At 36.7% G+C, this 25,095-nt stretch overlaps 1 protein-coding gene and 3 pseudogenes across 1 annotated transcript; 2 read left to right on the forward strand and 2 right to left on the reverse strand.

Annotated features, from left to right (window-relative positions):
* Positions 1–10,100: 10,100 nt before the first annotated feature.
* On the forward strand, positions 10,101–10,478 carry LOC120124558. The gene has a single exon (XM_039143206.1). It carries the CDS (start codon positions 10,101–10,103, stop codon positions 10,476–10,478), a length of 378 nt encoding a protein of 125 aa, XP_038999137.1.
* A 1,721-nt stretch (positions 10,479–12,199) lies between these two features.
* On the reverse strand, positions 12,200–14,549 carry LOC120124559 (annotated as a pseudogene).
* A 920-nt stretch (positions 14,550–15,469) lies between these two features.
* Positions 15,470–16,652, forward strand: LOC120124521 (annotated as a pseudogene).
* Positions 16,653–17,724: 1,072 nt separating this feature from the next.
* On the reverse strand, positions 17,725–18,723 carry LOC120124560 (annotated as a pseudogene).
* Positions 18,724–25,095: the final 6,372 nt, after the last annotated feature.

A 25,095-nucleotide genomic window follows, 5' to 3' on the forward strand; every position in this document is an offset into this window, starting at 1 on the left:
GAAATATTACCATAAATAGTAAAAAATAACTAAATCTAGTGATTCGGAGGGGAAAACGGCAGAATTTGAGGTTGAAAAAAAGGCCACATGGAGCATAGCTCCATGTGGAGAGCGTGCGCGTCGAAAAGAGCTTTCCGGATTGGGGTCTTATGCGCGATTCTGACACCTGTAGCCAAAGTTATGGCCAAAAGACTGAAACATACTCAAAACGACCCCAATGAGGAACATGTCACAATCAATTCCCGCCTTTGCGCTGATCTGCCAACTCATGGTATCTCAGCGCCATCAAAGTGCAATCTGACAGCTCAGCATCATCTGTCTCGGATCCCCCTGCATCAGTCACCCCGGGTTGGAAAGAACTCGTCCTCGAGTTCAGAGTAGTGTCATCAGGATCCACAAAACAATGACTCAGGTGCTTCACATTAAAGACATCAGAAGTCTTCAAGTGACTGGGAAGTCGCAACCTGTAAGCATTATCATTGATCTTCTGCACGACCTCACAAGGTCCAATCTTCCGATCCTTAAGCTTATTACTCACCAACAGGAAACGATCACGAGTTAATACAGCCCAAACAAAATCACCAACATCAAAAAAAACCTGACGACGATGATTGTCGACCCGAGTCTTGTACTTGGTATTGCTCTCATGAATGGTCTGTTTCACTTGCTCATGGATACCCCGAAGATACTTTGCCATCTCATCTGCTTTAGGACTGAAACGTCCTATACGTGGAATAGGGGCTAAGTCCAACACCCCGGATGGGTTCTGACCATAGACAATCTCAAATGGGCTTAAACATGTGGTTCTGTTTTTTGATCTGTTGTAGGCAAATTCTGCCTGAGGCAATGCCAAATCCCACTGCTTCGGCTTCGTTCCTGCCAAACACCTTAAAAGGTTTCCCAAACTTCGGTTCACCACCTCAGTCTGGCCATCCGTCTGGGGGTGGTAGGCGCTACTGAAATTCAACTGCGTTCCCAGTTTCCCCCACAGGCTCTTCCAGAAATGACTGATGAACTTAGTATCACGATCTGAAGTGATGGATCGAGGAACACCATGTAAACGCACAATCTCCTTGAAATAGAGATGGGCAATCCGGTCAGCATCCATAGTCTTTCTGCAAGCTACAAAATGAGCCATCTTGGAAAACCTGTCAACCATAACAAAGATAGAATCAGAGGCCCTTTGGGTGCGGGGTAAGCCTAGTACAAAATCCATGCTGACATCGAACCAAGGAGCTTCAGGAACAGGTAAGGGAGTGTACAATCCCGCATTGGTGAGAACTCCCTTAGACCGTTGGCACACATAACAACGGTCCACATAATGGGCCACATCACTAGTCAACTTGGGCCAATAAAATTCAGAAGAGATAAGGGCCAATGTCTTATCTCGGCCAAAGTGTCCCTCATTATGGAGTTCACTTATAATTTGCTGCCTCAATGAACAATCTGGAATGCACAATTGTAATCCACGAAACAGATACCCATTATGCAAAACAAAATCATGACGGTGACCCTCAGTTACCTCCTCAAATATCCTTCCAAAGGAAGGATCAGCTGCATACATATCTGTGAACGTCTCAAATCCTGTAACTTTAGTACTCATGGTGGTGAGAAGTAAGGTACGACGGCTCAGGGCATCTGCGACGCGGTTCAAACTCCCTGCTTGGTGCCTCAGCGTAAAAGTGAATTCTTGCAAGTATGCTACCCACTTGGCATGACGTCTACTCAGCTTGTGTTGGCCATTGATGTACTTCAAGGCCTCATGATCGGTAATCAGAATAAACTCCTTCTGTACTAGGTAGTGACGCCAATGCTTCAGGGACTGAACTATGGCATAGAACTCAGATCATAAGTGGAATAATTTTTCTTGATCCCGATAGCTTTTCACTGAAAAAGCAACCGGACGACCTACCTGACTCAGAACACCACCAATGCCAACGCCAGATGCATCACAATTTACCTCGAACACTTTGTCAAAATCTGGAAGTGCCAAAACTGGAGCCTCGGTCATCTTCTGCTTGACCAGTTGAAAACTAGCCTCTGCCTCCTCAGACCACTGGAAATCACGCCCCTTGAGGCACTCTGTGATAGGGCGATCAGAGTACTGAAATTTCTAATGAATCGACGGTAAAAAGACGCCAAGCCATGGAAACTTCGGATGTCATGTAAGGTTCTTGGTCTGGGCCACTCCAAGACTGCATCTATCTTTGACTGATCTGCATGAACACCATCAGTAGACACAACAAAACCAAGAAAAGTCACAGAAGTAGTGAAGAAAGAACACTTCTTTTGATTGACAAACAAGCACTCCGTTTTCAGCATCTCAAAAACAGCACGGAGGTGATCGAAGTGTGAAGTCCATGTCGGACTATAAACGAGGATATCATCGAAGTAAACTACAACAAATTTCCCATAAAAGGCCGCAAGACCTGATGCATAAATCTCATGAATGTACTGGGCGCATTGGATAACCCAAAAGGCATGACCATCCACTCATACAACCCTTGTGGCGTTTTAAACGCCGTCTTCCACTCATCTCCAGGCCTTATTCTGATTTGGTGGTAACCGCTCTTAAGGTCAATTTTTGAGAAGATCTTAGAACCAGATAGATGATCCAACATATCATCTAGACGGGGAATTGGAAACCGGTACTTCACTGTAATTCTGTTGATCGCTCGGCTGTCAACACATACGCCAAGAACCATCTTTCTTTGGCACTAACAGAGCAGGGACTGCACATGGGCTCATACTCTCTCGGATATAGCCCCTCTCCAACAACTCTTCCACCTGTCGCTGCAACTCTTCGACCTCCTTGGGACTGAGGCGATATGCTGGTCGATTTGGCAAACTTGACCCAGGAACAAGGTCAATTTGATGCTGAATATCCCTCATAGGTGGTAGTCCATGAGGAAGATCCTGCACCTGGGTAAATCTGTATCCACGCACTGCATTGGTAGCAAGGCATAGACCACGCCGCCATGCTCAATCATCTAAAAACTTGGACATAGAAAGCAGATTAGTATTATGGGTTACTGGGGTAGGAGCAAGTCCTTCCCGCCGGGGTGCCAACACAATCTTTTTTCCCTTGATGCTAAGGGAATATGTATTCTTCCGTCCATCATGAATGACACTGCGATCATACTGCCAAGGTCGACCCAACAATATATGACACGCATCCATAGACACAACATCACACCAGGCATTTCAAAATTTTCTACCAATTGAAAAAGACACGAGGCATCACCTATCAACTGTTACCTCACTGTCTTTATTTAGCCATGACAACTTGTATGGCTTAGGATGACAGTCCGTCTTCAACTGCAATTTCTGGACAACCTCCTCGGACACTACATTCTCACAACTGCCGCTGTCAATGATCATTTTGCAGACTTTATCTGCAACTGTGCAAGTCGTGTGGAAAATATGGTTCTCAACCAATCGTCCCTGAATCGCCCGGGGGTAAGTAGACTCTTGCGAACGACCAGAGTCTCATAACCATCTCCATACAACACATCATCAGTCTCATCATCGTCATACACGGGTTCGCCAATCTCCTCAGTCGTCTTCCACGTTCCTCAATGAACAAATTTTGCCCTTTTGACTAGCAGGCTTCCTGCAATCAGTCGCCCTATGCCCTTGTTCACCACAACGAAAACATCTAATAGTAGGGTTAGAATTACCCTGCGGTGGCTGCTGAGCAGGACGGGACTCTTGAGGGCGAACTGTCGACTGTTGTCGCTCCTGATCACTGGTCTCCTGTTTTGCTGTTTTTCAACAGCAAGTGCACGCTGTATGCTTCCGAAACACTCCACAATGAATGAAGGCTGAGGACATCTTGCAAGGGCTGGCGTAAACCCCCAAATATCGCGCCACCATCTGCTCCTCCGTCTCAGATAAATCGTTCCGGGCGACCAATTGGTAAAACTCCTCCGTGTAATCATCGACTGATCGCGCGCCCTGCCTCAACGCATGAAGTCGCTGAAATAAGGTTTGCGTGTAGCCGAAGGGAAGGAAGTGGCCCTTCATCTTCTTTTTCATCTTCTCCCAATCAGTGATCTTGGCTTTGCCCTGTCTTTCTCGTGAACGTCGTAACTGTTCCCACCACGCAGATGCTCTGCCCTTGAGTTTGATGGCGATCAGTTTCACTTTCACACGATCGGGGACTTCCTTATATTCAAAAATACGCTCCACTTCATTAATCCAATCCACGAATCCCTCGGCCTGTAATGTACCAGAAAACTCAGGGAGATCGACCCGAAAACCGAGGTCTCCATGACGCTCCTCCCGACCACGGGCTCCCGGAATCCTGTGCCCCGGAATCCTGCGCGATTGTGATGGGTTTCGAAGTGGAATTGGTATCGTGATCAGAGGCCTCACGATCCTCGAAATCCTGCGCCACCAGGCGCTGGGTTAATTCTGCGACTTGCCTCTGCAAATCCACAATCATCACATCCTGAACGCTGCGATCACGGCGTTGGGCTTCCTCATTCGGAACCTGCTCACGACGACCACGACCACGACCTCCAGCCATTGAAACTGGTGAAATTTCCCAAGAAGATGTTGAAGCTCTGACACCAACTGACGCCAGACAGAATAGTGATTATCCTGTAGGCTAGCTCCGACAGACGATTCACAAGAGAAATTCGCCCAAAAACCAGAGAAAAAGTCTCTAGGGTTTAATAAAATATTATAAAATCAAACAATGCAAAAAAAGTCCACAAGCCGGACTGTTATAGCAAAAAAAATCGTCTTTATTCGAATTTTGCCAAAAAATAGCAAAATCCCGAAAATCACTCTAATTGAAATTCGAAATAAAATAAGCAATCTCCCAAAAATCCGGCCTAAATCGGATTTAAATTGACTTCCTAATTAACAATCGAATATTACCATAAATAGTAAAAAATAAATCTGTGATTCGGAGGGGAAAACGGCAGAATTTGAGGTTGAAAAAAAGGCCACATGGAGCAAAGCTCCATGTGGAGAGCGTGCGCGTCGAAAAGAGCTTTCCGGATTGGGGTCTTATGCGCGATTCTGACTGTAGCCAAAGTTATGGCCAAAAGACTGAAACATACTCAAAACGACCCCAATGAGGAACATGTCACAATCAATTCCGCCTTTGCGCTGATTGCCAACTCATGGTATCTCAGCGCCATCAACGTGCAATCTGACAGCTCAGCATCATCTGTCTCGGATCCCCCTGCATCAGGAACTAGTTAACAAAATTCAATGTCTAAAGTTCAATGATTAAATAAAAAAGTTTCAAACTTAAGTGAGCAAAATAGAAGAAAGAGTAAAGTTCAGTGAGGAAATTTATAATCTACCCTTTCATATTTATGATCGGGTAAACTATGTCATTCCTCACTGAACTTTCCTCGCTCCTATTTCATTAATTGTACTTTCAATCTTTTCAATTTACTCACTGAATTTTTCGAATTGCTCATGTTAATCAATCTGAATTATTTATTATTATTATAGTATGACATGTTATTTGTTATTATTAATTAATATAAAAATAATTTAAAATATAAAATTAAACCTAGATGGTGGATTTGTCGTCGTTGAAAGCCACCGTTAGGGGTGTAAATGAACGGATTCGATGAATTGTTCCTAACTGTTTGTATAATGTTCGTTTATGTTCGTTGTTAAGCTAATAAACGAGTATGAACAAATTTTTTATGTCATTTATAAACGAACGAACACGAACAGAGGTATACTTGGTTCGTTTATGTTCACGAATAAGCTCGTTTATAGGTTCGTTTATTTTTTTATATTTGAATATCAGTGAAAGTACATACTAAATTGAATATGATGAAATTTGGAGTTTAGACTATGATCCTAAGAAGTTTAAGCACTTGTTGTGTAGTTTTACCATTTTCCCTATTATAACACAAATCTTTCCTTTCTATATGAACGAACATGTTCACGAACGATAAACAAACGCTAAACAAATGTTCGCTAAATGAATGCTAAATAATATGTTCACGAATGCAAAACGAACATGTTCACGAATACTTAAATGAACATGTTTACAAACATTAAACGAATATGTTCGTGAACGTTAAATAAACGAACGTAAACACCTTAAAAATAAATAAACAAACACGAACATGATACTAAAAAATTAAACGAACGCGAACCAAATGAACACTTTCAAAAAATAAACAAAAACACGAACACAATCTTATTCGTCAAGCTCGGTTCATTTACACCCCTAGCCACCGTCAACGGTCGTAGATAGAGGTTATTCGGTCTGATTTCATTGGTCGCTTCATCTCAACCTCCTAAGTCTGAATCCGACCTCTATTTTGTCAGAGCCTTCTCCAAATCCGATTAAAGTGAGGAAATCAAAACATTGACGGTCATAGATGGTGGTTGTTCGATCCCATATTTCATAGGTCGCTTCGTCTCAATCCCTCTGAATCTGACCTTCATTTTATCAGAACATGTTCTGAAGTCCACGAATAGGAGATCAAAAGTGAGAAAGCTGAAATGTCGTAGTCGACATTCACGACTTTTGAGATATTTTCGGTGAAACAACAACAAGATTCAGACTCAACGTGTCAAATCATATCTCTCGATACAATTTGGAATCAAACGGTTACCAATTTCGAAGATCGACGGGTCGATGGTGACGAGAAGGGGCAATGATCATTTTAAAATCTTTTAAATTTAATAATAATAAAATACTATTAAATTTATTTTAAATTATTTTTATATTTATTAATATAAAATGTCACTTCATATTAAAATAATAGTAATAAATAATTTATAGTGGCCATATTAGTAAATAAAGTTCAAAGAGAAAGCAAAGTTGAATGAGAAAACAAAGTTCAATGAGAAATAATAAAGTTTACCTTTAATGATTTAGAGAATGTAAGTATTAAACCATAAAATTCAAAGAGAAACAAAGTTCAAAGAGAAAACAAAGTTCAATGAGAAATAATAAAGTTTACCTTTAATGATTAGAGAATGTAAACATTAAACCATAGTTGTATTGCATAACTATTTTACCGGTACAAAACAACTGAAAACTTTTCCGCTTATATAAACGTATAATGAGAATCTCATTGTAGAATTTTCGGCTATTATTTAGTAGTTTTCCTAGGAGATGGACACGGTCTCTCACCTCACTCACTCTCAACTTCTTTATATTTTTTGGTATTTTCTTGAAAGATATCAACGAGTTATATCTCTTTAGCTTATAATACATTTTTTTTTGGTTCATTTTATTAAAGTTTCTATCTTTACTTATATTGGAAGATGTTATATTCGATTCTAAGACATTATTTAGAATATTCAAGTAGCATCGAGAATTTTATTTTATCGCATATATATTTTTGAGCAAAGAAGATATTTGGATAATTCTTTTAGGCAATTGGAGATCAAAGAAGATTTCACCATATTAGTGTACTTCATCCCAAGGACACATCACAAAATTTGTTATTCGAACTTCATATAATAAAACATTAATCAAACCCCGTGAGATCTTTCTTGGAGCTCAAAGCTGTCCAGGAGAATTGTGGCTATAAGAACCAGCGTTGTTTATCAAGGACTTCCTCTTCTTTGGCTCTTAAGACACTCAAACTGTTTTTTAGTGACTAAGTCACCTAAATCTTTTAAAGATGTGTTTGACGAAAGTTAAAGAAATTGAAAAAAAAAGCAAGTATCTTTATTTACTTTGGAAAATACTCTATAAAGTGTTCAATAGATGGATGGGTTTCGCAAATGGCAATACTACCTTTATATAGCCTTTCATCTCAATGGACGGTGAGGTGGAGATTAATTTGATCCTGCGGTCTATATTATATTTAGAACTTTTTTATACAAAACTATTATAACTTAGGTCAGGAAAATTTTTCATACGCTTCTAGAATTTACCATGAACTTCTTAGTATTCTAGAACTTTTTCCTAATTCTAAAATCTTCTATGATTTTACATAATCTTCCATAATATTCTAGAAATTTAAAGCAATCTAGGACATTTCAGAGTATTCTATAACTTTTACTTTCATGTGTACTAGAATTTTTTGTTAAATTCTAAAACATTCTACCAATATCTTCAAATTTCTCTTTACTTTGAAAATACAATTGAAGAGATTATTTTGTGACACGTTGGAACGATAAGAAAAGCAAGCTTCCCATGGAACTCCGTTTCTCGCTGTAAGATTAAGCCGATTTCTTCATGTTATGGTGTGTGAAATGGTGTGAGTGGAGGTTCCATTATATAGTTCCATTATATAGGAAGAATTGATTGCCCAGGCAGGCATGTAGATCATGAGATTTGAATTCTTTACGACTCATGATTAGCAACATATAGTGAGTAGTTCGAATTTAATTCGGTTACAATTCAACTAGAATTGACTCGATTCGAGACCTTAATAAGTTGAATCGAGTAAAATTCAGCTCGACTCGATAAGTTCTCAAATAGCTCGTTAATATTTTTAATATAATTTTTTAGTAGTTATTTTAAAATTTATTTCATTCCAAAAAATTACTAATTTACTAATATATAATAAAAATATATAAATTGATAATCCATTAATTTTTCAATAAACAATAAAAAATTAAATTATTAATTAATATTTTACTACACCCAAAAATCAAATTTTGAAGAATTGAGAGATAGCAGCTGTAATGTCGCTTTCGATTATAGTCCAAGTTTTTTTGAAAAAGAGTGGAGAGAACCCATCTGGGCCAGGAGATTTATCGTTTCCTTGACTAAAGAAACCCTAGTCAAGTTAAGGACTTTAGACCTATCTCTTGCTGTTCTGTCATCTACAAAGCAATCTCAAAGATACTGGTAAGAAGACTAACCTGTATCATGCCCGAACTAGTAACTCTAAACCAAACAGCTTTTGTGAAAGGTAGAAGCATCATAGAAAACACCCTTATTGCACAAGAACTGGTTAGAGGTTACAATAGAAAGAATTTATCTCCAAGATGCTCTTTGAAAATTGACTCAAGGCTTTCGATTCCCTTAACTGGAACTTCATCTCCGCCATCTTGAAGGCTATCGGTCTCCCTAGGACTTTCATCTCTTGGATTGAAACTTGCTACACCACAGTAAGCTACTCAGTTTCCATTAATGGGAGCCTTTCTGGCTTCTTTAAGGGAGCTCGAGGCTTAAGGCAAGGAGATCCCCTATCCCCCATTCTCTTTGTTCTCTCCATGAATGTCCTCTCTTCCCTCCTTAATCTGGCTGCCGCCAAGGATATTTTTGGATATCACCCCAAGTGCAAAAGAATTAACTTGACTCACTTATCCTTTGCAGATGATTTACTCATTTTTTGTGAGGGTTCTGTGGATTCTGTTATAGGCGTAACAAGTGTACTGGACACTTTTTATGAGATGTCAGGACTTCATAATAATGCCCTTAAAAGTGAATTTTTGCAGCTGGAATGCCCGCGGGAATAATTGAGACTATTAAGCAATCTACATGCTTCAACCAAGGCTTTTTGCCAGTGAGATATCTAGGAATTCCGCTGCTCACAAGGAAAATCTCTGATAAAGACTGTGTGATCCTTATCGAAATATAAATCTAGACTGCATCACTGGTCCAGTAAACTGCTCAGTTATGCAGGGAGGTGGAGCTCATCCGAACTGTGCTTTCTTCTATTACCAATTTTGGTGCAGACAACTCTTCCTGCCTAACTCAATCTTGAGAAAAATTGAACAGCTTTGTTCCCGCTTCTTTGGAAAGGAACTGACAAATCTGCAACATGAGCACGAGTGAGTTGGAGCAAAATTTGCTCCTTGAAATCGGAAGGAGGGTCTCGGAATCAAGGACATTACCTGGAATAAAGCTTGTATGTTAGCCTTAATCAAACAAATTCTTGCCGGTGAAGGCTCACTCTGGGTTGCTTGGCTTCAAAATTATGTTTTTAAGGACAAAAGATTTCTGGTCTATTGAAGCTAAACCCAATACAAGTTGGCATCAGACGACTTCTTAAATTGAGACCAGAGGTGCAAAACTCATTCCTCTCGGGCATTACTAAAGCTAGCTCGATATGGATTCCATTCGGGCGAAAAACCAGAAGGTCCATTGGCATAAACTCGTTTGGTTTCCCCTGCACATTCCAAAACATAGTATGATAACCTGGATGGCTTTTCTCGACAGACTTCCTACCAAGGATCGTCTCCACCGTATCGGTCTTATTAATGATTGCTCTTGTCTTTTATGTAACTCAGCAGTGGAAACTAGAGACCATCTTTTCTTACTTTGCCCTACTGCTATTTCTCTTTGGGAACAAATCTTCGCTTTTTCTGGTTTGCATTTTACAGGATACTTATGGGAAGAATTCTTGGAAATGGCGAGCTCAAACTGGAAAGGAAAATCATTGTTATCTACTGTAATGAAGATTGCCTTGAATGCATTGGTTTACTTGCTTTGGGAAGAAAGGAACAGAAGACTGTATCACGGCCGATCAACTCCTGTTACTGAACTAGTTAAGAATATAATCTGTTGTTTGTCCAACTGAATGGTAGAAAATTCAATAAAGTTGATAACCTGAATCTTATTCTCTACAATCATTGGGGTATTGCTGACCAATGAATTTTGTAATGTAAATATTTGTATTGAACTCTGATTGTTTTCTGTAGCGTATCGCTATTTGGATAATAAAATTTTGACTTATCCAAAAAAAAAAATCAAATTTTGTTTATTATTTTAATATATTTATTGATTGTTATTTTAGAGTTTAGAATTTGAAATTACTTCATAATTTTTTTGTTAAATTTATTAACTTATGATTATATTAAGCTCTATATAGTATTAGTATATTTTATTTATAGTTAAGAAAAAAAGGTAAAAATTTCAATTAGCTTAATGAGCATCGAGTTTAACGACCAACGAGTCGGGCAAAAAAAATTTTGCAAAAAAATTTCTTAACGAGCACGAGTCGAGTAAAATTTTAACAAGCTTAATGAGCAACGAGTCGAGTCGAATCGAGTAATAAATTGTTTTAACGAGCACGAATCGAGCAATGCTCAACCTCTGTTTTGAAAATCGGACCGGACCGACCGGTTCAACCGGGAACCGTTGCTTAGTCCGGTTCAATCTAAATCGGTTGAACCGCTATTAGTGAACCGGCCAGAACCGCTGAACCGTTCGAACCAGACCGGCTAAAAACCGGAAAAAACAGGGAAAAACCGGGATTTTTGTTTTTTTTTTTAAAATTAAACCAAACAATGTCGTTTGTTAAACGAGCCAAGTCGAACTCGAGTATTGTTGAGCTCGACTCGAACTTGAAAACTTTAAAAGTAAGCTCAACTCAACTCAAACTCACAAGCTAAAAATTATCAAGTTCAACTCAAACTCGAAATATAATATTGAAACTTGAACTCAAAAAGGCTTGAACTCAAAAAAAAAATTAGAAGCTCGATTGAAGCCTAAAATTCGAGCTTGATTGAAATGAAAGAATAGTTCACTCAATGCTCATCAAAAGGCTCTATGATTTTGAATGTCAAATTATCTCTATTATTTATAGAAGTTAGTTGTGATGCGCTTCTATGTTTCTTAGCAATGTGAGATTGTTTTGTTCTCATATTTTTACTTTTTAGACTTTTGGGATGCTCTTATATGTTTCTTAGCCATGTAGGATTATTTTTAAAAAAAATTAAACCAAACAATATCATTTTGTTATGATTTTTTAACCCCAAATTTATTTTTTAATTATAGTTATATAATTATATTATTATTAATATGTTTACCTTAAATATTATGTTGTAGTTAATTGAATCATTTTGTTTCAGTTGATTTATGGTTTTTAACTTATATATGTTATGACTTGCTTTGAATATGACTTGTGATATAAAAAATTATTTTTTATTAAATATTTTGTTATTTTTATTTAATTTTTTAAATAATTATGACGTTGTCCGGTTCTTCTGACCGGTCGGACCGGTTCGACCGATTGAACCAGTGAACCGGTAGCATGACCGGTTCGCTAACCGGTCCGGTTCTAAAAACCATGTGCTCATCACGATCGACTCGCTCGATAAACATCCCTTGTTACGAACATCATGAAAAGATCCTTTCAAATATCTTTTATTTAAGTATGCTTTAAGAATACATAGATGTAAGTTCAGGATATATATATATATATATATATATATATATATATATATATATATATATATATATATATATATATATATATCAAGGTAATTGTTTTTTAATTAAAATCTCCAAGTCATCATATCAGTGAATACTTTCTCCCGGTGAAGGCTTGAGTTGGCTCTTTCTTTTGCTGCGGTCTTGACTGTTCCTCATGGCAACCTACAGAAAGAGTTCCGAAGATACTTTAAAAATACGTACAATCTGAATGAGATATGTAACTTCCTACTATTAAACTAGTACATCATAAGACACCTTTTCTGTTTCATTTTGGGGCCAATTTCCATTCGAACCGAATACGAGCTTCCAAGCACGTTGACTTGAAGTAGAGCTTGATGATTTGGAAGCAACAGTTTCACTACCAACATCGGAATGGTAATGTTTAAGCAACGGAGCAGCTGGTTTACCGTCCAATCGCCTTGCTGAACCACTGAAAGGGATGCGCTTTCTCGGCGGCTCTTCTTCAACTGAAATATTCAGTGGTCATTTTTTGCATGCAATCATAAAAGTATTCAACAGTCAAATTTAACCATGCCATTGTTTATTTTTCTCCTAGAAACTAATAAACAAAGAGAATACTGCCTTTAAGCTTCTTGTTTGATTGCAATGGAGGAGACGGCTTTTCAATTTCTTTATAATCAAGAGGAGGAGCAAAGTCCACTTTGCAATCAGTTTCAATACTGACTGCAGGGTAGGGTTTTGTTTCAACTATATTGATATAGTAATTCTTATTGTTGTAGGGATCATGATCGTGTCGCCGACGGTTAAGCAAGAGTAGTTCCTCAGTAGTTTCCAAGCTGCAAACAAACATAGAAGAAAAGGAATTAAGAAAACGAATGCGGATTGTAGAATTTCGATATTTTTATAAGACATTGCCAAGATGATCGCTAACATGCTTTGGGGTTGGACATATCCAAGAAGTCCGTAGTATGCGGTTGCAGCTTGACATAGGTTGCATTTGCTAAGCTAGCACTTTTCACCTGCACAATATCTCCCTCTTCAAGATGCATGTTCTGCATCATGAAAACAAATTGCAGGAAAAAGGAAAGCAACACAAAGTCAAACAAAAACCGTCTCGAATCACGATGTCGAAAGCATTAAAAGAAATTAAAACCATACCCAGTATGGTAAGTAATCAAGCCCTCATCTGCAACAAATTCTAGAACCCCACAGTGAGAACTCGGCCCGCGGGAGCATTAGTCAACTCGAAACAACATCGGGTACTCGATGCCCATGTATGCTGGAAAGCAAGAGTGTTGTTGATATTAGGATTAAACTACGTTTTCACTCATTAACAGAGTTACAAAGAACGAAGTCCGAGTACACTTACTGAGACGATCAAGAGCAGAGGCAGGCATAAGAACTGCATATAACAAGCAATCATGATATATAATCAATTTCCATGAAAACAAAACTTAGAAAAGGAGATCACAACGATGGTGAAAGATCAACAAACCTTTATCTCCTTTCTCTAGATGTGCCTGTAGAGATCTAAATGTATCAGAATCAAAGTGGAATGAAAACTTGGGGAACAAGAAAGGACCCCTTTTTTCCCCCAAAAAGTATCCTTTGTTCAAAGATTAACCCTCTAACCTTATCAATGAAAGAGACAGGGTAACATCGATAATGCTGTTCAAAAGTTGAATTGCCACGGTTCTGCAATGAAGAAAAAGCTTATGGGTCCGTCGGTTGTATTCAAACGCTCCATTAACATTAAAACCAGAAGGAAGACTGCAAATCGTTAAACGTACCATGTTCACGATCACGGAGTTCGAATCCAAACAGTTCTCAACAGAGAATAACTAAAAAAAGCTAATAAAGTGGAAAAACAAGTCATTAAATCTAGGAGATAAGTGACACATAAAGAAATAAACGAAAAAGGGTTAATAAATGGTAAGTATGCAAATAAGCTTACGAGCTCATGGAATAAATGGCAAGAATATGAGAAAGAATTTTTATATTCAGTTATAATATTTTGAACATGGTAAAATATTGGATATACCGGTAACATGATTATTATGACAATTGATTTTTGACATTGAAATTCATGCATGAATTGTATTGCACTATTTATTATTATAATTGCCTCACTAAGTATATACTTAGCGTGATGATTTTTACGCGTAGGTAAAAAGCTAGTAGTGGAATTAAGAGTTCAAGCTGATATCAAGCATTGAGGAGTGTATATTAATATCAGTAAGACATCCTAAGATGTAATGTTGAAATTATTAGTGGCATGTAATTATTGATGTTTTATTTGCTTTGTTGAACAAATTTCGAAACAAAAATGGAATTTTTATGAATTTATATGTATTTTCAAACAATAACCACATTTTAGCAAAATTTTCTAGAATATAAAAGGGGAACCGATTCTCCCTACCAGGAACCGATTCTCTCGCTGTTCATGGGCCACTATACACTGTATACTGTACATTGTTCACTGTTCACTATTCATAAAAAAATCTTTTGAATTAAATTTATTATAATGAAACACAATTAATATGAAATTCTATTGTATAATATCATTTACCAATTTAAGAAAATAAATTTTAAATCATTTTTGAATTGGAAATGGTTCTAAAACACTAGTGACATCTATAATCTGTATAGGTATAATTATACAGGTTATGGATGTTACAAAGACAGTCTAATATAAGGCTAAAGAAATGCGCAATCGAAAATGTTAGTTTTGCTTTAATATTTCCGGTGGAACGCTACCTAAAATGTTAATTTCATTACTTAAAATGTTAATATTTTTAACGTTTATAGTTGCAACCGAATATGTTATGGAGAAAGTAACATTTTCAGTTGCAACCAGAAACGTTAAAAGATTAACATATTAGATAACGAAATTAATATTCTAAATAATGTTCTTCCAAAAATATAAAAACTATAAAAAATATTAAAAAAATATTAATATTTTTACGCACTTGTTTAACCTTATATTAAGGTACCTTAGAACAAAACTACCCTCCTAACACCCAAACGACTTCCATAACCACTCTATTTAATGCCCCCTTATTAAGCATCGCTTTCTACCATCTTTTCCTCTCTCTCCGTTTGCCTTGGTTTCTCATTAAAAGCTTACAAAGTTTTGGTTCCCCCCCCCCCTCTTACTGCGTTTGATTACTTTCAATCCGGTAATGTTCGATTCTATTTTACATGTTTTGTTCTTCATTTGATTTTGTCTGTTTGATATAACATTAAAGGCTCTATTTTTCTGGGTTTAGTTTTCACGTTTGATGTATCAATGTATGTTCCTTTCTTGGATATTTCTATATTTTTTGAATCTTCGTTTTTCATTATGTTTGAACTGATAGAAGATTTTGATGAACATTTTTGTTAAGACAAGAAATGGAATATGATCAGATGAACCAGACCATTGACCCAAAATATATGTCTCTTATTTGGTAAATTTCCAATCTTTTTTCAAACAAACGTCTCTTAATATATTCGAAATTTAAATTTCAAAAAGATTTCTCCTCTGAAAACTTGCAGATCTAGATGACACTCTTATCCACCGACTTCTGGCATTTCAAGTGAAGTTACCGAGAACATTCAAGGTATTCTCATTGTTTACTGAAGGGTCTTCCATATTTTAACAAATCTGTTAGCTTCCTTTTCAAAATCATCACATTTAAGGAATCTTTTGCTCAGCCTACCAGTCCGGAAAGCTGTAAGCTTGTTGTTGTTGTTCTTATGAAATTGCCATTTATGACCATTTGGAGTACTGTTTGTAAACCTTGTTCTGGATTTGCATACAGATTTTCACCAACGCTGATAAGAACCATGCCGCCAGGGTGCTCAACATGTTGGGATTGGAGGACTGCTTTGAAGGGATTATAAGTTTCGAGACTCTGAATCCCACAAAAAAAGACAACTCTTCTGATGCTGATGATCTTAAATCCAACACTGCCATTTTCGACGTTGATAGTTACTGCAGTGCTGTTCTTGATTCTGAGCTTAAACTTCCAAGGACTCCAGTTGTCTGCAAACCATTTGAGAACGCATTCGAGCAAGTTTTCAAGATTGCCAACATCAACCCCCAGAAAACAGTAACTAAAACCGTCAAATCTATTGATTTACAGATGATTTCGAATGACCTATATTGTTGTTATGCGTGCTTTTGCAGTTGTTCTTTGATGACAGCACCCGCAATCTACAAACTGGCAAGAACATGGGACTTCACACTGTGGGTAAGCTAAGTATTCTAGCATCCTGACATTTTGTGTTTGGTTTTGCCTTCTATTTGTTTGAGAATGTTTGGCTCATCAGTTTCCTCCCATGCAATGCATACAGGTCGGGACTTCTCACCGGATCGATGGTGTAGATTACGCACTAGAGAGCATTCACAATATCAGGGAAGCATTGCCTGAGCTCTGGGAAGCAGCCAATGAGAAGGATGAGAGCTTTCGGCAGCCCAAAAAGATTTCCGTTGAGACAATGGTTAGAGCATAGTTTTTTTATACCATGTTCAGAGCTTAGCTCTTTAAGACCATATGTATTCAGTAGTCTTTTACAATCACCAATCCATTGGAGCCTGTAAGACAGTGGATCTTAGCAATGTAAACCTAATTTATATAACTTTTTTCTTTGTTTTCAAAAGTATCTTTTATTCATTATTTTGCAAACACACAGAATTCGTTATTCGAACTTCATATAATAAAACATTAATCATCTTATCCTGTGAGGTCTGCCTTGCAGCTCAGTTGCATGGTCCCTTGGCATAGCAAAACCCTGCAAGGCATCCGCAAGGCTCACAGCAACCATTCAGATTCCAACCGCACCACAAACCTTTAGCGATACAGTTTCTGGGACTGTTGTAAGCCTCAAAAACCATTGCCAAAGGATTTCTGATGTTACTAACTTGATTATTTGGTTTGGCTTCGAAATCGTAAGTCAAGATAACCTCGCTACGAGTTGCCAATGCAGTCGGGGACACTGTGGCTAGAAGAACCAGTAACGTTGCAATGATAAGAAAACCGAGCTTCATGCGGAATTCCATTTCTCGCAGTAAGATTGAACTGATTTCTTTCATGTTTTGGTGTGTGAAATGGTGTAAGTGGAGGGTTCCTTTATATAGGAAGGATTGATGGCCCAGGCAGGTAGGTAGATCATGAGATTTGAATTCTTTATGAGCATGGTTTTCTCATGGTTAGGAACATCATGAAAAGATCCTTTCAGATTTCCTTTATTTAAATGTGCTTGCAAGAATACAGAGATAAAAGTTCAAGCTTATATATATATTAAAAAGGTAATTATCTTTTTTAATTCAAATCTCCAGAAAAGAAAGTTTGAATACAGCCTTCATATCAGTGAATACTTTCTCCCGGTGAAGGCTTGAGTTGTCTCCTTCTCTTTGCTGCGTTCTTGACTGTTCTTCATGGTAATCTACAGTAAGAGTTACGAAGATACTCTTAAAATATGCATAATCTGAATGGGATGAGTAACTTCCAACTATTAAACTAGTATATCATAACAATGCATTTGCTGTTTCATTTTGGGGCCAATTTCCATTCAAACCGAATACGAGCTTCCCAGCACGTTGATTTGAAGTAGAGCTTGGTGATTTGGAAGCAACAGTTTCACTACCAACGTTAGAATGATGTTTAAGCTACGGAGTAGCAGGTTTTCCGTCCAACTGCCATGCCAAACCACTGAAAGGGATGAACTCGATTGTAGAGGAGGAGCCGGCTTTTCAATTCTTTATAATCAAGAGTAAGAGCGCAATCCACTTCACAGTGTTTCAATTGTGCTGACTGCACGGGGGGGGGGGGTTTGTTTCAACTATATTGATCAAGTATTTCTTATTGTTGTAGGGGATCATGGTTGTGTTGTCGACGGTTAAGCAAGAGTAACTCCTCCGTGTGGTTTCCAAGCTGCAAACAAACACGAAAAGAATTTAAGAAAACGAACGTAGAATTTCGATATATTCAATAAGAAATAATTTCCAAGAAGACCGCTAATATTGCTTTGGGGTTGGAGATGTCCAAGAAGTCCGTAGTATGCGGTTGGAGCTTGACATAGGTTGCATTTGCTAAGCTAGCACTTTCCATCAGCACAATATCTCCCTCTTCAAGTCGCATGTTCTGAATCATCTGAAAACAAAATTGCAGGAAAAAAGAAAGCAACACAAAGTCAAACAAAATACCGTCTCGAAATCACGATGTCAAAGCATCAAATAAAATTTAAAACTATACCCAGTATGGTAAGTAGATCAAGCCCTCATCTGCAACAAATTCTAGAACCCCACAATGAGAAACTAGCCCCACAGGAGCATTAGTCAACCCGAATAACATCGGGTACTCGATGTCCAAGTAAATTAACAAACCTTTATCTCCTTTCTCTAGAGTGCCTGCAAAGATAGCATTAGTCAACCCGAACAAATCGGGTACTCGATGTCCAAGTAAATTAACAAACCTTTATCTCCTTTCTCTAGATGTGCCTGCAAAGATCTAAATGAATTAGAATCACAGTGAAAACTTGAGGAACAAGAAAAGACCTTTTCAATCAAAGGTTAAATGAATCACGTAAAAGAATCCATTAAGGTTAAAGGATGGACTAGTAATTTTCATAAGTCTAGAAAAATCATTTTCTACCTTAACCATAATAAGTATTTCAATCAAATGATAAACAATTTTCATGGTAGGTACCTCCTCCTTAAATTTATCTAAAAAGGAAATTCAATTGTCATGTCAGGAACTAGTTAACAAAATTCAATGTCTAAAGTTCAATGATTAAATAAAAAAGTTTCAAACTTTAGTGAGCAAAATAGAAGAAAGAGTAAAGTTCAGTGAGGAAATTTATAATCTACCCTTTTCATATTTAATGATCGGGTAAACTATGTCATTCCTCACTGAACTTTACTCCCGCTCCTATTTCATTAATTGTACTTTCAATCTTTTCAATTTACTCACTGAATTTTCGAATTGCTCATGTTGATCAATCTGAATTATTTTATTATTATTATAGTATGACATGTTATTTGTTATTATTAATTAATATAAAAATAATTTAAAATATAAAATTAAACCTAGATGGTGGATTGTTTGTCGTCGTTGAAAGCCACCGTTAGGGGTGTAAATGAACGGAGCATTCGATGAATTGTTCCTAACTGTTTGTATAATATTCGTTTATGTTCGTTTGTTAAGCTAAATAAACGAGTATGAACAAATTTTTTATGTTCATTTAATAAACGAACGAACACGAACAGATGTATACTTGGTTCGTTTATGTTCACGAATAAGCTCGTTTATAGGTTCGTTTATTTTTTTTATATTTTGAATATCAGTGAAAGTACATACTAAATTGAATATATGATGAAATTTGGAGTTTAGACTATGAATCCTAAGAAGTTTAAGCACTTGTTGTGTAGTTTTACCATTTTCCCTATTATAACACAAATCTTTTCCTTTCTATTATGAACGAACATGTTCACGAACGATAAACAAACGCTAAACAAACATGTTCGCTAAATGAATGCTAAACAAGTATGTTCACGAATGCAAAACGAACATGTTCACGAATACTTAAATGAACATGTTTACAAACATTAAACGAATATGTTTGTGAACGTTAAATAAACAAACGCAAACACCTTAAAAATAAATAAACAAACACGAACATGATACTAAAAAATTAAACAAACGCGAACCAAATATGAACACTTTCAAAAATAAACAAAAAACACGAACACAATCTTATTCGTTCAAGCTCGGTTCATTTACACCCCTAGCCACCGTCAATGGTCGTAGATGGAGGTTATTCGGTCTCTGATTTCATTGGTTGCTTCATCTCGACCTCCTAAGTCTGAATCCGACCTCTATTTTGTCAGAGCCTTCTCCAAATCCGATTAAAGTGAGGAAATCAAAACATTGACGGTCATAGATGGTGGTTGTTCGATCCCATATTTCATAGGTCGCTTCGTCTCAACCCCCTCTGTTGAAACATTTTGATATTTCGATATAACAAATTAAGTTAAATGGATTTTAAGATTTTCCAAATGATTTTCTAAGTATATTCGATATAACTATTCGAATATCAAAACATTACTCCAAATATTTCAAAAATCATTTTTAATCCTTACTTAAGTGTAAAATTAAGTTTTAATCATAAAACAATTTCAAAATAATCTTACAAAGTATTTCGAACCAATTCAAAGTCAAAAATTATAGATTGCTCAGAGGGAACCGATTCCCCCCCATATGAGGAACCGATCCCCCCTAAATGGTTTTGGCCCCGAGATTTCCAGAATGCTCGGAGGGAACCGATTCCCCCCATAGGAGGAACCGATTCCCCCTAAACAGTTTTGCTCCGAGAATTCCAGTATGCTCGGAGGGAACCGATTCCCCCCTTGTACAACGGTCGAAATATTTGAATTTTACACTTAGGAACCGATTCCCTTCAAGAGGGAACCGATTCCCCCCCACGCTCCAAGCTGTTTTATTAAATGTTTTCACACTAAAACGGCTATAATATCTTCTCTAATCATCCCCAACGTTCAGAAGTGATCCATGGTGTATTTAAGCAAGCTTAGAAGCCATTGATCAACAACAAGAAACATCAAGCAACTAGAATCAAGAGAGAATCAAAGAGAAAGCATCAAACCTCAAGTTTGAGCATTTCAAGCCTATTTTCATTCAATATTCATTTTGCTTTCAAGAACACTTTTTGTGCTCAATTGTATTCATCTTTGAGTGTTCTTTTCTTTGTTCTAGAATTGTGCAAACATCTTACCTTGTGAGGTTTTCTTGTAAGTTTGCAAATTTGTAATCTTCTCTTTGGGAAAAAGAGTGTTCTCAAGAGTTGGGGTATACTCTTGAGGGAATTGTAAGGTTATCTCTTTGGCCTCAAAAGAAAGAACAAATTAGTGAATTTGTTGGAAAATCCTTAGTGTGGATAGCTAAGGTAGTGGACGTAGACTTTATTTGAGAAAGTCGAACCACTGTAAATCGCTGTGCAATTACTTTCAAATTTCTGCAAAAGCTTCCACAAAAATTTTAATTGCCAATTCACCCCCCTCTTGGCCGATTTCGTCAATCGATTAACTCAACAATTGGCATCAGAGCCTAACTCATTTGAAGGTTTTATCGCCTCTTGAGTCGATTCGGGAAGAGTTATATCGATTATTAAAGTCATCAATGGCCTCCGCTTCAAACTTCGACTCCGGTCTCGATTCGATGCCCGTCAACAAGCCTCCTTTCTTCAATGGAGCTAACTATGCCTATTGGAAGAATAGAATGATGTACTTCATTCAAGAAAGTGACATGGGAGCATGGAATGCTGTAGAAGAAGGATACATCAAACCTCTCACTCATCCAAGGTTGTGGAGTGAAGGAGAGACAAGAATGTTCCAGCTCAACTCCAAAGCCATCCATATTATTTTTTGTGCTCTTGGACCAGATGAATACGGAAGAGTTTCATCGTGTACAACCGCCAAAGAAATATGGGACAAACTTCAAGTCACACATGAAGGTACATATGAGGTAAAGAAATCAAAAATTAGTATTCTAACGCATAACTATGAAAATTTCAGGATGAAACCAAATGAAGACATCAAAGCTATGACGGATAGATTTTCAACGATTGTCAATGGTCTCAAATCATATGGAGAGATCATCTCAAATGAAAAGCTTGTGAGGAAGTTAGTCTACTCCCTCCCAAAATCATGGCAATCAAAGAAGACGGCAATCATCGAGTCTAAGGACCTATCGTCCTTAACTCTTGAAGAACTTATCAGTTCACTCCTCACTCATGAGATGATGCTCGAAGATGAGGTGGACCTTGATAAAGTTGAAGAGACACCAAAGGAAAAAGAGAAGAAGAAAAATATTGGAGTTGCTCTCAAATCCACAAAAGATGAGAGTGATTCTAATAATGATGATGATGACGAGGAAATGGCATTGTTTGCCAAACGGTTCAGAAAAATGATGAGACCTTACCAAGGAAGAAAATTCAAACGAAACGAAGGCCTCAAAAATGAACCAAAAGAGAAGGACCCAATCATTTGCTATGAATGCAAAACGCCGGGGCATGTCAAATATGATTGCCCACAATTGAAGAAAAAGGGTCAATCAAAGAATAAGCACAAGGCTCATGTGGCTACATGGAGCGATTAAGAAATTTTCGATGAAGAGGAACAAGAAGTAGCAAACTTGTGCTTGATGGCATTCGGGGAAGATTCTAAGGTAACCTCTAACTCATCCGATTTTGATGATTTATCTTATGATGAGTTATTTGAGGAGTACAATGGGTTGGCTTCGGATTATGAGAAATTGTTTTTAAAATATAAAAATGATGTTTCAAAATTGAAAAATGAAAACAAACTCATATCCAAAACCAACAACGATCTTGAAAGTAAAATCAAAGATTTGCAAATCAAACTAGAAGAGTTTGAAAAGAAAAATTTAGATTTGCAAAATTTACTTTCAAAGATCAATGATGATCATCAAAAGAAAATTGATGATCTTAAAACTTCTTTTGATAAAGTTGGAACAAAACATTTTGAAAGAGGTGGAAATTCAAAATCCAACTTTGTTAGAAAAAGTTTTAGAAACTACAATCATAGAGGTCCCTAAAGAACCTCTAATGGAAAAATCATTAGAAGTATGTGGGTTCCTAAAGAACTCATTACTACTAAATATAAAAATATCCTACACAAATGGATACCTAAGGGGACTAGGATTTTGGAAACTAATGAATATGGACCCAAAAGAATTTGGGTACCAAAAATCAAAAATTAATCTATGTTTGTAGGGAAAGGAGCATTGCTACAAGGCACGGGAAACAAATTCAAACTCATGGTACCTTGATAGTGGATGCTCAAGACATATGATCGGAGACAAAAGCCGGTTCATTGAGCTTAACGTCAAAAATGGAGGAGAAGTGACTTTTGGAGACAATTCAAAAGGTCACATTGAAGGTATTGGTACAATAGGTAATACCTCTTCCATACAAATTAAGAATGTTTTATATGTGAATGGATTAAAGCATAATCTTTTGAGTATTAGTCAATTATGCGATAAAGGATTCAATGTATTATTTGAAATTAATGGTTGTAAAGTTATTGACATTGCATCTAATCGGATTATGCTTATTTGGTCATAGAATAGGAAACATTTACATGGTGCATTTAGATTCTATTAATATGACTAATTTATGCCTAGTTGCTAAGGATGAGCATGATAGTTGGTTATGGAATAGGAGACTAGGTCATGCTAGTATGAGTGTTTTGCAACGGTTAATTCAAGGAGACTTAGTAAGAGGGTTGCCTAAGCTTAAATTTGATAATGATAAAATCTGTGATGCTTGTGCTAAAGGAAAACAAAAACGAGTTTCTTTTAAATCTATTAATGATGTATCAACTAGTAGAGTATTACAATTGATCCATTTAGATCTTTTTGGGCCAACTAGAACTACTAGCTTGGGAGGAAAACAATATGCTTTTGTCTTGGTAGATGACTATTCTAGATACACTTGGGTTCTATTCTTAAGTACTAAAGATGAAGCATTAGAAAATTTCATCACATTTTCAAAAATAATCCAAAATGAAAAAGGTTACTCTATCACTAGTGTTAGAAGTGATCATGGAACTGAATTTGAAAATCTTGGATTCATTGAGTTTTGTAATTCTAATGGTATTAGCCATAATTTTTCAGCACCTAGAACCCCTCAACAAAATGGAGTTGTTGAGAGGAAAAATCGAACTTTAGAAGAAATGGCTAGAACCATGCTTTGTGAAAATAATTTGCCAAAATATTTTGGGCAGAAGCCACAAATACCGCTTGTTATGTTGTAAATCGAGTAATGATTAGGCCAATTTTAAAGAAAACTCCATATGAAATTCTCAAAAATAAAAAGCCTAACATTAGCTATTTTCATCCTTTTGGATGTAAATGTTTTGTTTTAAACAACGGTAAAGAAAATCTTGGCAAATTTGATGCTAAAAGTGATAAAGGAATTTTTCTGGGTTATTCCTTAAATTCTAAAGCTTATCGTGTATTTAATAAAAGAACTTTAGTTGTAGAAGAGTCTATACATGTTGTTTTCGATGATAATCCCCTTCCGAGGAAGGATTCTTCTGTTAATGATGATGTAGGTATTGTACAAGCAAATGCCGTTAGACATGACGTTGGAGAATCATCATCAAAGGAAGAAACAAAAGATGAGGAAACTCATAATCCCCTCGAGAATCCAACCATTGAAGAAAGGGAAGTATCTTTTCCAAGAGAGTACAACTATGTCAAGGATGGTGAAATTATAGGTGATCCATCAAAAGGGGTAACTACTCGATCTTCTCTTAGAAATATCTGTAATTATGTTGCATTTATTTCATGCATAGAGCCTAAGAACATCAAAGAAGCATTAAAAGATGAACATTGGATTATGGCTATGCAAGAAGAATTAAATCAATTTGAGAGAAGTAAAGTATGGACATTAGTTGAAAGGCCTAGTAATAAATCTACTGTAGGTACTAGATGGGTTTTTTAGAAATAAACTTGATGAAAGTGGTAATATAGTGAGGAACAAGGCTAGACTTGTTGCTCAAGGCTATACTCAAGAAGAAGGCATAGACTATGATGAAACATACGCTCCCGTAGCTAGGATGGAAGCAATTAGAATGTTATTGGCATTTGCATGTTTCAATGAATTTAAATTATATCAAATGGATGTTAAAAGTGCATTTTTAAATGGTTTTATAAAAGAAGTGTACGTGGAACAACCTCCAGGTTTTGAAGATTCAAATTTTCTGGATCATGTTTTAAAATTGACAAAAGCTCTTTAATGTTTAAAACAAGCTCCTAGAGCTTGGTATGAAAGATTGTCAAATTTTTTAATTGAAAAAGATTTTTTTAAAAGGAAAGGTTGACACTACATTGTTTTTAAAGAGAAAAGGTAAAGATTTATTAGTAGTTCAAATTTATGTTGATGATATAATATTTGGTTCTACTAATGATGTTCTTTGCCAAGAATTTTCTAAG

This window comes from Hibiscus syriacus, unplaced genomic scaffold (assembly GCF_006381635.1).
Source record: "Hibiscus syriacus cultivar Baekdansim isolate YM2019G1 unplaced genomic scaffold, ASM638163v2 tig00110419_pilon, whole genome shotgun sequence".
Lineage (NCBI taxonomy): Eukaryota > Viridiplantae > Streptophyta > Magnoliopsida > Malvales > Malvaceae > Hibiscus > Hibiscus syriacus.

Coding starts and splice junctions, on each gene's coding strand:
- LOC120124558 (XM_039143206.1), top strand. CDS start 10,101: ATGGCTTTTCTCGACAGACTTCCTACCAAGGATCGTCTCCACCGTATC.